The 11,695-nt window shown below is 45.3% G+C and overlaps 1 protein-coding gene across 3 annotated transcripts; it reads left to right on the top strand.

Moving 5' to 3' along the window:
- Positions 1 to 719: 719 nt before the first annotated feature.
- On the top strand, positions 720 to 10,676 carry pcdh18b (protocadherin 18b). 3 transcript variants are annotated; one of them, XM_034092161.2, is made up of 4 exons: positions 720 to 3,513; positions 3,947 to 4,002; positions 4,365 to 4,534; positions 9,210 to 10,676. In XM_034092161.2, exons 1-4 carry the CDS (start codon positions 1,012 to 1,014, stop codon positions 10,151 to 10,153), a joined length of 3,672 nt encoding a protein of 1,223 aa, XP_033948052.1. In that variant the 5' UTR covers positions 720 to 1,011; the 3' UTR covers positions 10,154 to 10,676. The 3 variants fall into 3 exon arrangements, with proteins under 3 accessions (XP_033948052.1, XP_033948054.1, XP_033948051.1); XM_034092163.2 differs by having other exon boundaries at positions 3,914 to 4,002; positions 4,365 to 4,480; XM_034092160.2 differs by having other exon boundaries at positions 3,914 to 4,002.
- Positions 10,677 to 11,695: the final 1,019 nt, after the last annotated feature.

Raw genomic sequence — 11,695 nt, 5'->3', positions numbered from 1 at the left:
GGTGCGCACAAAGCAGAGCAAATACACAGAATGAAAACATTACATATGATAAGCTCCAAAGAGAAAATGATGACACTTAATTATTAGATTAAAAACACAATCCTGTAAAAAAAATAGCCTTGTTTTGGCTCTTGGCTATCACACATGATCGATGTTAAAAAGTCATCACTATCATTGTGTTTGCTTTTAGAGTGTGCGCCGGGCCACAGCGACAACTTTGTGTTTTACCCGCGCATAATAAAAGCCGCCCTGGCACACTTTGTGAATTGCTACCATAACAATGTAAGTCTGCCGCGGGTCAGGGTGCCGTTATGTTAAAAAGTGCCGGAGCCCGGAATATTTCCTCCTCTGGCCCATTGTTGTGGCACACTTTTGATTCTGGCTGTCTTCTGTGCTAGAGGGAGGCGGGAGAGACGGGGCTGCCATCAATAGTCTCTCCTGTGCGGCTTGAAGGAGGCCATTCTGGTGATTTAGGGGGAGAGGGAGCGGAGGTGGGGGGGGGGGGGGGGGGGGGGGAGTACTTTTGTGTGGAAGAGAGACGCAGTTTGGGTGCGGGGCGGGCAGAGCGCACAGAGCGAGGCGCGCGCACACACTCCCTCCTTCTCTCTCTCTCTCACGCACACTCACTCACTCACTCTCTCTCTCTCTCTCTCTCACACACACACAGAGAGAAAGCTGCGTCTTTTCTTCTCGGAGACACACACTCACTCATTCAGTGGCGCGCACACACACGAGGAGACGGACGTATGCAACAGATCTGTCTGCAAGGATATCGCCACTCTCTGCTTTTGTGTGCTTTTCTTTTCCAAAAGAGGACATTTTACGAATTTATTTATCTATTTATTTATATTATCGTTTTATTACCTGTTTTTGGAGTTTTCTTGCGAGAGTGAGCAGCAGTGGAGTATCTAACATTCAACATGCCAGACGCCTAAGAAAACTCCCCCCCCCCCCCCTCTCATCGGACTTTCCCTTCTGTGGAAAATACTCGCCACAGTGTGTGCACGGAAGATGAGGGGAACAATGAAACAAACCAAAGGAATTATTTTCTCCTCGGCACTGTTCAAGCTTCTGCTTTTGGTCGCGATTACGCGCGGTGCCACCGGTAAGACTTTGAAATATAAAGTTTACGAGGAGCAGAGAGTGGGGACGGTGATTGCCCGGTTAAAGGAAGATGTAGCCGGGGTTTTATCCAAATTACCGGGTTCCCTGACCTTTCGGTTCCGCGCAATGCAACGAGGCAGTACGCCGTTCCTCTCTGTCCGGGAGGAGGACGGGGAGATCAGCATTGGCACCAAAATCGACCGTGAGAAGCTTTGTGAGAAAAATGTGAACTGCTCGATTGAATTTGATGTGGTCACACTCCCCACGGAGTACCTGCAGCTGTTCCATGTGGAAGTGGAGGTGCTGGACATCAACGACAATTCCCCCCACTTCTCACGCGCCATTGTCCCTATTGAGATCTCGGAAAGCGCATCGGTGGGGACCCGCATCCCGCTGGACGGCGCAGTGGATGCGGACGTCGGGGAAAACTCCCTGAACACATATTCCCTTACACCCAATAACTTCTTTAAGATCGAGGTGAGGACACGGACGGATGGGGCCAAGTACGCAGAGCTGGTGGTGATCAGGGACCTGGACCGGGAGGTACAACAAAACTACCAGCTCCAGCTAACGGCCTCCGATAATGGTGTTCCTCCAAAGTCTGGCTCCACTTTGGTCAAGATCAGCATCTCGGATTCCAACGACAACAGCCCAGTCTTTGATGAGCAGGCTTATATGATCAATTTTATGGAAAACTCTCCCCTAGGGACTCTAATCATTGATTTAAACGCCACAGATCCAGATGAGGGCACTAATGGGAAAATAGTATATGGGTTCAGCAGCCATGTCTCACCAAAGATCTTGGAAACCTTTAAGATAAACCCAGAAAGTGGCCACATTACCCTTATTAAAAAAGTGGACTTTGAAAGCACTGCTTCCTATGAGCTGGATGTTCAAGCTCAGGACCTGGGCCCTAATTCCATCCCTGGACTTTGCAAAATTGTTGTTAAAGTGGTTGATGTAAATGACAACAAACCAGAGATAAACATCAACCTGATGACGCCTGGCAAAGAGGAAGTGGCCTACATTTCAGAGGGGGCCCCAGTGGACACCTTCATAGCTCTGGTTCGTGTTGATGACAGCGACGCTGGGCTGAATGGGGAGGTGGTGTGCCGGCTGCACGGCCATGGACACTTCAGACTCCAGAAGACCTACGAGAAGAACTACATGATCCTCACTAATGTATCGCTGGATCGGGAGAAGAGGTCAGAGTACAGTCTGACTGTCATAGCAGAGGACCGGGGCTCCCCCAGCCTCTCCACCATCAAACACTTCACCGTTCAGGTGTTGGATGAAAACGACAATCCCCCACGTTTTGAAAAGAGCCGCTACGAGGTCTTTAAATCAGAAAACAACTCTCCTGGAGCATACCTCATGACCCTGGTGGCCTCAGATCCAGATCTGGGCACCAATGGCCAGATTACCTACAGCATCGTAGACGCTCTGGTTCAGGGGAGCCCCATCTCCACCTATGTCACCATTGACCCTTCTAATGGCGCCATCTATGCCTTACGCAGTTTTGACCATGAAGACGTCAGTCGGATCGCCTTCACCGTTCAGGCCCGTGACGGGGGGAACCCAGTGCTGTCCACCAACACCACGGTCCTCTTGACTGTTCTGGATGAAAACGACAACCCGCCCATAATCCACTCCCCCTCCCTCCGGAATCACACCGCCGAGCTGTCCGTGTGGAAGTATGCATCACCTGGTCAGCTGATCACGGTGCTCAAAGTCACAGACCGCGACACCGGCACCAACGGAGAGATTAGCTGTGCCATCGTCGGTGGCAACGAGGACAGGCTCTTTGTGATGGACGCCAGGCGCTGTGAGCTCAGAACCAATGCCAGCCTGGAACAGGCTCCACGGGAAGTGATGGAAATCAGGGTGGAGGTGCAAGACAGGGGCACCATCCGCCTGGCCACAGGGGCCCTCTTCAGGCTGTCGCTGCAGGAGAACATGGACATCCTGCCCCCCCTCTACCCCACAGGCTCCAGTCAGGCCCAGCTGGATCTCTCCCTCATCGTCATCATCTCTCTGGGCGCTGTTTGTGCTCTGCTACTCATCGTCATGGTGATGTTTGCCACTGCTCGCTGCAACCGTGAGAAGAAAGATCCAAGACACAACTACAACTGCCGTGTGGCTGAGAGCAGCTACCAGAACCACCCCAAGAAGCCCGCCAGGCAGATCCACAAGGCGGACATCACCCTGGTCCCCACGATCAATGGGACTCTGCCTGTGAGAGCCCACCCTCGCTCCCCATCAGCCTCCCCCGCTCCCGACAGAGGCACCCTGGGGAGTAGGCAGAGCCACCACAGCCGCCAGTCCCTCAACAGCCTGGTCACCATCTCCTCCAATCACGTGGCGGAGAACTTTGCCCTAGAGCTGGCCCACGCCACGCCTCCTGTAGAGGTAAGACAATTGCTCTTTAGCTTCTTTCTTCAGAAATAGATGGTCTGTCATAAACACACAGCAATATGTGTAATGCATATTTAAAAACCTACCCATAATGCAACACATTTGTCCAAAATACTTGACCATGCACATTTGTTATCTATTTTTCAGTATTTGTTCTGAATGTATACCATATTAAGTTACATTTAGCTCTATGTGTCATGTTTTTTTTTACCATCACATTCAATAGCATGTTGCAATGTCATGTCATCCCCTACCACTTCCCCTAACCCCCCCCCCAACATTGTCTTGTGGCCTTGCTTGTTTGGACTCCATTCATTTTCCCCTCCTCATTTTTTCCTTTTATTTTTGTCTTTCTTTCCTTTTCTGTCTTTTTTTTTTCCTCTTGGGATTGTAGCAAGTCTCACAGCTTCTGTCCATGCTCCATCAGGGCCAGTACCAGCCACGACCCAGCTTCAGAGGCAACAAATACACCAGGAGCTACAGGTAATGCACACACACACAACTATGCGTCAAACTAAGCCATTTCCATCAGACACAGCAGAGAGAGAATGGTCAACATTTAGGGATGCTCTTTTGTACCCCTTACAATTATTGCCACATGAATTTGTCTGTTGTCACCATTTCACATATTTCCTGAAACCCATACCCAGTAGGTTTAGGGTTTAGTGTCAAACTGTATGCTCAATAACTTCATATTTGCATAATTTTATGTAAAACCTCTTTTGCAGAGCCTACTCTCTCTGGCACTCTGTGCACCTTATTATCTATATGTAGCATGTCATTTCCCTAAATGTGTTTCCAGCCCTCTGTGATAAATGTCTGATGGCCTGCCTGTCTCTTTGCAGATACGCGCTGAATGAGATGGATAAGTTCAGTCTGAAGGACAGCGGGCGGGGGGACAGTGAGGCGGGGGACAGCGACTACGAGCCTGGCCGGGAGTCCCCCATGGACAGGCTCCTTGGTGAGGGCTTTACTGAGATATATGCCCCTGATGGCCAGCACAGAACGCATGCAGGTACACCCCTGGCCCCCCCATCCACCACACCCCACCACACCTTCATACCTCATCATCGTCCATCATGTGGTCGCACCAATGTTCCCACTGTCAGCAGTTTACAAGGAGTCAGTTGATTAAATATTCATGCATTGTGGGTTTTCAAAAGAAAACAATAAATAAATAAAACCATAACAAAGAATTTACTAATCAGGAACATTTGAGCAACGATTATAGGACAGTTATTCTCATGATTGATTAATCTACTGAACAGTTTGACATATAACTAATTAATCAATATCTTTATAAATCACACATCAACATATCAATGACAACTTGCCACACCCCAGGAGACGTCTCTAACCCCAAAAGATATGCAGTGTATTCTTATGTAAGCTATGGAGAAGTATGGGCTTAGATTTGTCACATAAATATTTGTGTGAACATAAAAAATGTTTGTGTGTAAATATGTGATTTGTAAATGTAAAACACCATCCACAAATGCATTTAAAAGATTTGCAAACTCACAAATAAATTTGCAAATGTAAAACGGATCTGCAAATACGCTAAATATTTTCACAAATTAAAAAAAGATCTGTGAATACTATAATTAATTTACAAATAAACAAAAGGAATCTTTTATCTTTTAAATGCATTTGTGGATGGTGTTTTACATTTACAAATCACATATTTACACACAAACATTTTTTATGTTCGCACAAATATGTACGAGACAAATCTAAGCCCATAGAGAAGCAACACATGTTGGGATGCAGATAACTCAATGTAAGGCTTACGTATTAGCAAATGATTAATATATTAGATTTGAAAGAAATCTGAACGTCTGAATCAAAACATTGCTTCTAGAGCACCCTCTATAGATTTTAAAACGTATTGCAACAGGATCCACACATCCACAGGACCAGGTGACAACACTTACACACACAATGAGAAGTGTGATCCATACACAGGTTGACAAACTGCATTTCCATTCATTACTATTGATCTGCTGCCTGTTACCAAAACACACGTTGAACTATTTTGGCATGCCTCTGTGTTCTGCATTAACAGAAGCTGCATGTGCATTGGAGCTTTGTGCATGAACACACTGAGCTCCACCTCACTGTCACTACGCTCCAGATAGCTCCTCTCATCCTCTTGCACAGCCACCCATCTCTTCTCCCCACTGTCTCAGTGCATGGAGTTTCTCCCTTCTCCACAGTGGAGTTAAGAAGGACCGACTTTGAGCACTTGTTAAACAGTGATTGACCCTACCGATTCAGACATATTGTACCTACCGAGCAAACTCTGCACACAATGGTGTCTCAGCCTGTCTCCAGTAACGTCACACAGGTCTCCCCAGACTCTTTTATCTCACCCCCTCTCCTCCCAGAGCTCCCGCTTCTTTCCAGCCAGCTTCCCACACAGCCATCACTCCACAGTGCATTTGAGCTACATCCCAATTAAAATCAGCCAGACGGGCAGACAATCTCATCACTAACACCTCCTCCCTCCCGTCCTCCGTAGCTCTGCTCGTTAGTCAATCTCCTTTTCTCAACATTCAAGCCTTCACTTTCAGGCTTTTAATTGCAATGTGACGAATAGTTGCTATGGAGTTGCACTAGTGATTAAGCCCTGAAGAGCATAATTACATCTCAAAGCTCACCTTTCTCCTCCTGCATGCTCACCCCGCCTCCCGCCCCCCGTCCACTGCACTGTGGATGATTTGGAGCAGCGTTTAGTCGCTGCCCTGTCATTATGGCTGAGCCCTCTCAGCTCAGGGAAGAACGAGGCTTTGTTTGCACCCTGTCTGGATGCAGAAGGTTTTATACACAATACAATGTGCCTCCAGAGTTGAAGCATTACAACACTCATTCTCAAATGCTTAAAGTAATATGAAATCCAACTAATACACTTTGAAAAAACTCCAGTCTGATTTTTAGATTTATTTTTTATTTATTTTTCTGAGAGAGATATGAGAAGATCTTTATGACTTTCCTGTCAGTGTATGAGGTACAGAGCTGAGGCCTGTACTACGAATCCAGTTCAACATATGTTTGAGTTATCTGGCTTAACTAACCCTAACAAACAAGATCTCGCTAAGCAGTCCTACGACGCTGGTTATCAACTCGGTAACTCAAGCCAGGGTTTCTCTCTCCGGCTGAGAGCGCGTTCACGTGAAAGGGGCGGGGTTAGCAACATTTGACCAATCACAAACATGGCCAAGCGTACTTAGAGCGCAGTGTCATACTTCATGAATCAAAAGTAAACTATCACGTTAGACAAATATGAAGAAGTTAAACTTTAAACATCCATGACTTAAACACTTTATCCAGGATAAAAGCCACATAGCTGCACCTGCAAGGTGAATACAGAACAGCTGGTAAAAAAAATGCGTACATTAACAGTTTTATGATATCACTGCCCCACTCCACTAAGACACGAGTGGATCTGACTTTAATTACATTTGACTTGAGTGTTTCGTCAACTTAATGTGTTGCTTAAAATAATACTTCTGCATACAGTATGTGACACTGAGTATTGCACGGCCAGATACGGCTCAAGAAGCTGACTCAGATAAGGAAATATATGATACATTATGATGTGATATGATGTGTAACGTCTGCACTCACAGTACCGCGGACTGTACGTAATGTTAGTTTAATCCGGTTACTTATGTTGTGGCAGATATTTAAGTAAGCTTTCTTAACGCTAATAGTCAGATTGCTCTGAAGATGGGAGGTGATATTCTATTCATTTTCACGTTCAAACAGTCAGTTGATTTTTGCCGGCCGTCTTTCCTGCAACGGCACTTTTTCTGTATTTCCTCTATCCTGTAATATGACTTGATCGCTTTAAACTCCGCACACTGAGCTCTGATTGGTCAGCAGGCGGTGCTTTCACTGACTTGATCTCTTATCTGGAGCAGGTTTGCCGTTCAGCATAAGTTACCATGGAGATCTACCTCGGTAAGAAGTGAACCAGCGTCGTAGGACCGGAAACCCAGAGTTTAACCAGAAGTTACCTCGATAAGCGAAAATCCTGCTTCCTAGTCCAGGCCTCTGGAGTCACAATGTGGTTAGCCTAGCTTAATAAAAACACTGGCAGCAGGGGAAACAGCTAATCCTATAAAAATATACCCCCTAAACCTCTAAAGCTTATAATGAATACACTGTACCCCCTTTTTTAAATAAAACATAAACAGTCAAATGTGCTGGAACTTAATCTGGGCAAATAGCTTCAGATTGTTTTTTTTATTTTTTATTCTGTCTGATCAAACACAAGATATAAGATGCTCATTAGGGAACTTTAAAGGATTTAGCAGACTTCTGTTCTCCCTGCTTGGCGACTGAATGCTAAGCTAGTCTTCCTCCTCAAACTCTAAACTAAAGTAGAATTTGTGTAATTTTGTGAATCAGTCAGTAAGTCAGCTGAATTGACATTACAGGCAGGCAGGCAGGTTTCACTTAATGTTCTTGTTTTCTTCTTCTTTTTTACACTCAAATCATTTGGGTTAAATCTTTCACTTTTACCCTTTCATCAGCAGGGCAGCCAATCAGCCGGGGCCCGCACTGTTTTCTTCTCTTTCAGTGACACCCAAATGCACTTTTCATCTGCTCTAAGATGTATAATAAATGTTCCTTTCATGTTAATGAGGGGATAATGAAGTCCCTCAATAGCACGACTGAAAAGCGCTGCACTCCTTTAATGAAGGCTTTAAGTTGGCATATTTGATTTGTCTAATTTATTCTTCAGACATTTTCTATTTGAAGATTTAATATTGAAAAGATCGACTTGAAAGGGAAAAATGCTGGGCTTTTAGAGGAGGAGTAATTCTGAATGGGTAATAGGCATTGATCGGCCTTGCTGAATTGTCTCTGTGGTAAATACATTGGAGGTACTGTAAAAGGCAGCCTCCTGCAGAGAGCCTTTCAGACTCATTAGTGCCTAGTTCCATGTTTCCAGAGACAGCAGCAGAAACACCTGAGGAGAGCAGGCAAGCTTTAGCTCTGCAGCTCCTTCTTTAACATATGTATAGTTGTTTTTCTTCTAACATGAACATACACGTAAAAAACAAGAAGATACAGGATAATGGCTGTTAATGGGCTTTTAAGCACAGCGTGGTAGAATAATTTACTCCGTCCATATAAGAAGAATTTGATATGATAGTTGGTCTAAAATCAACAAATATTGAGATCCACTGCTTTCACTAGTCAGAATACCTTTATTCGTCCCACAGAGGGGACATTTACCCATCCTAGTGTCAGGGCTGTGATCATGTACGGCCCCTGGGGAGCAGTGTAGGGAACGGTGCCTTGCTCAGGGACACCCTTGTAGCACGTGGACTTTCTGGGACTTGAACTGGTGACCTTCTAGTTCCAAAGCCAAGTCCCCAGACTTTGCCCAGTCCATTTGTTTCCACCTTTTTGGAAATCATGACAAATTCTTGCAGTTCCTTGTTGTCACTTTAAAGGCTCACATACACCTGCATGGCACATACAAAACATAAACAATTGCTGAACCAACTTAAAGTGTAAATACAGCTGAAACAATTAGGCAATTATTGTTTTAGTTGTGTAATTAACAAAAAGTACAGACTTTGGGGTTTTTCTTCCTTAAATGTGAGGATGTGTGCTCCTCCCTGAATCACAGCTCAGTATTCTGATTACTTATGATATGTATTCCCTCTCCCCAGCTATGAGGCTGTGCACAGAAGAGTGCCGTGTGCTGGGTCACTCAGATCAGTGCTGGATGCCCCCCCTGGCCTCCCCCGCCTCGTCCTCTGACTACCGCAGCAACCTCTACATCCCCGGGGAAGAATCCCACCAAGCATGCGACCCCTCCCAGGAAAAGAGCCCGCAGCCCTGCACCGACACCGGCCCCACCCGGAACCAAAGCTTCTCCACCTTCGGCAAGGACCTGGGGGGTGAGGAAGACAGAGAAGAGGTGGAGGGGGGGGCTTGTGTGGGCGAGGCCGGAGATGAAGACTTGTGTGGGACCACCTCTCTGCTGTCGGAGATGAGCAGTGTGTTCCAGCGGCTGTTACCCCAGGGGCTGGATTCCTACGTCCAGGTAAACGAGAACCAGAAAGGGACTGGTCTCAGCGGGGTGGGGGTACCGATGACTGGATCTTTAGACCGCAGGAGGGGCCATCTTCCTGGCAAGCCCAACCCCTCCGTCCACCAGCAGGGCGTAGCAGCCTGGGCCGCCAACACCCACTTCCAGAACCCGGGCAGCAGCATTGGGCCATCTGGCCCCCACCAGGGGGGAAGCTACCACACCCTCAAACCCAGCACCAAGCTCAGCTCCCAGAGCGGCCACAAGGGCACACAGGCCCCCAAAAACAGCCCCCAGAACAGTGGCCATACACCCAAACCCCATAGCAGCCCCCTCCTCACGGCACTGGTCAGCCCCACTCTGGTGCACCCCTCACCCGCCCCGGTGGCGGTGGCGCTCTGCCCCTCCTCCAAATGGCTCCCGGCCATGGAGGAGATCCCGGAGAACTACGAGGAGGACGACTTTGACTCGGGGCGCGGCCCCCTGCAGGGCAGACGCTGCGACAGCAGGCACGAGCTGGTGGACGCCAGCGAGCTAGTGGCAGAGATCAACAAACTCCTGCAGGACGTCCGGCAGAGCTAGACTTCCTGTTTCATTCTCATCCTCTTTATTTATTCACCACCGACGTCTGCTTTCTTTACTTCAGAATGAAAGTGAGGGACGATGGGTGGCAAAAGATGGACAGAAAAAATACCTGCAATTGTCGTTAAAGTTTTAACATTTCTAATGTAATAACTGTGTTTTGTGAATGCTAATTATCCCAAAAATGGTTTGTAATTGCTGGTTTGGTACACAATGTACACTATGTGACTGTATTTATCTTTGTATTTTAAAAATACATTTGTATACTTATATTTATAAAAAAGTGTATATAAACATAACATAAAATTATATTTTTATATTTATAATGCATGTTGATTACAAAAACGTTGAATCAAGACTTTGACATGCGATTTACATTCTACATATTTTAATTGTCTTTTGTATTGTGGTTCTTTTTTATTTATCACTATGATGTACACATGAATATATTAATGAATTAATGGACATGTGTCTGTGGATTATTCTGGGGATGGGGACAGTACACCAATAAAACACAAACATTACTCGGGTCTGACTGTGGGTCATATTTTGCTGCGGCACAAGGAGGTTTAACAGTATTTCATGTATTGGATCACCAAAAAGAAAAAGGTTTACCCTTTGGTATCATGATCTTACATGAACAATAATTCACTCTACATGAGACAATCCATGAAGACCTCCTTTCAAACGGCGGTTAGAATGATTCTACACTGTCAGAGAACTTTATTTGGGTCTTTCTTTAGGCATCAAACCCACACAATGTAACAACAATCATTTATATTATAAAGACAGGCTGCAACAACCAAGTGAAAATGAGTTAACATTAAGAAGAAATGAGTGGCTCACAACATACTTTTAATGGAGGGATCTCATTCCAATGTGTGCATAAGTGTCCGTGTCTCCTGATCACACGCCTATACATACCTGATAGTTGTTCCAAAGTGTGGGACTGAAACCTCTGGGAGTCAGATTTGAGTTTCTGTCTGAGGATCTGAGAGTTGATGCTGAAATGATTACATTTAAACGAAAAAACTATTATTTCAAGCTGGCCTTTGATTAAGAATTATTTATAAGTATATGTATTAATTGTACTAATTTTGTATAATTTATCTAAGTTTGAAAATGATATCCTATGTTATTAGTTTTGTGCCATGCATTTTAACTATATTACTGTTTATCATAGCTTTTAATTTAATATTGTTTTTCTATCTAAAATATTTCTATCAATATAATGTCTCATGTGCACGTGTTTAACTTTTTCTATCTTACGTCCTGCTAATCAGTCTCATGTGAAGCACTGAACTGCACTAACCTGTGTGCAGTGGTATAAAGTAGCTACATAGATTTACTAAAGTACTGTAATAAGTACAATTTTGAGGGGCTTGTACTTTACTTGAGTATTTCAATTTTGTGATATTTGTACTTTTACCCCACTACAGTTCAGAGGTAAAAGGTGTACTTTTCCTCCACTACATCATATATATTATTCTGAAATGGACCAATCTGCACAACGACTACTTTTACTGTCGCTACTTCAACTAT

This window comes from Pseudochaenichthys georgianus, chromosome 10, assembly GCF_902827115.2.
Source record: "Pseudochaenichthys georgianus chromosome 10, fPseGeo1.2, whole genome shotgun sequence".
In the NCBI taxonomy this organism is placed as follows: Eukaryota; Metazoa; Chordata; class Actinopteri; order Perciformes; family Channichthyidae; genus Pseudochaenichthys; species Pseudochaenichthys georgianus.
Note: the sequence above shows the minus strand (reverse complement) of the source record. Positions and strands in the feature narration are given on the sequence as shown.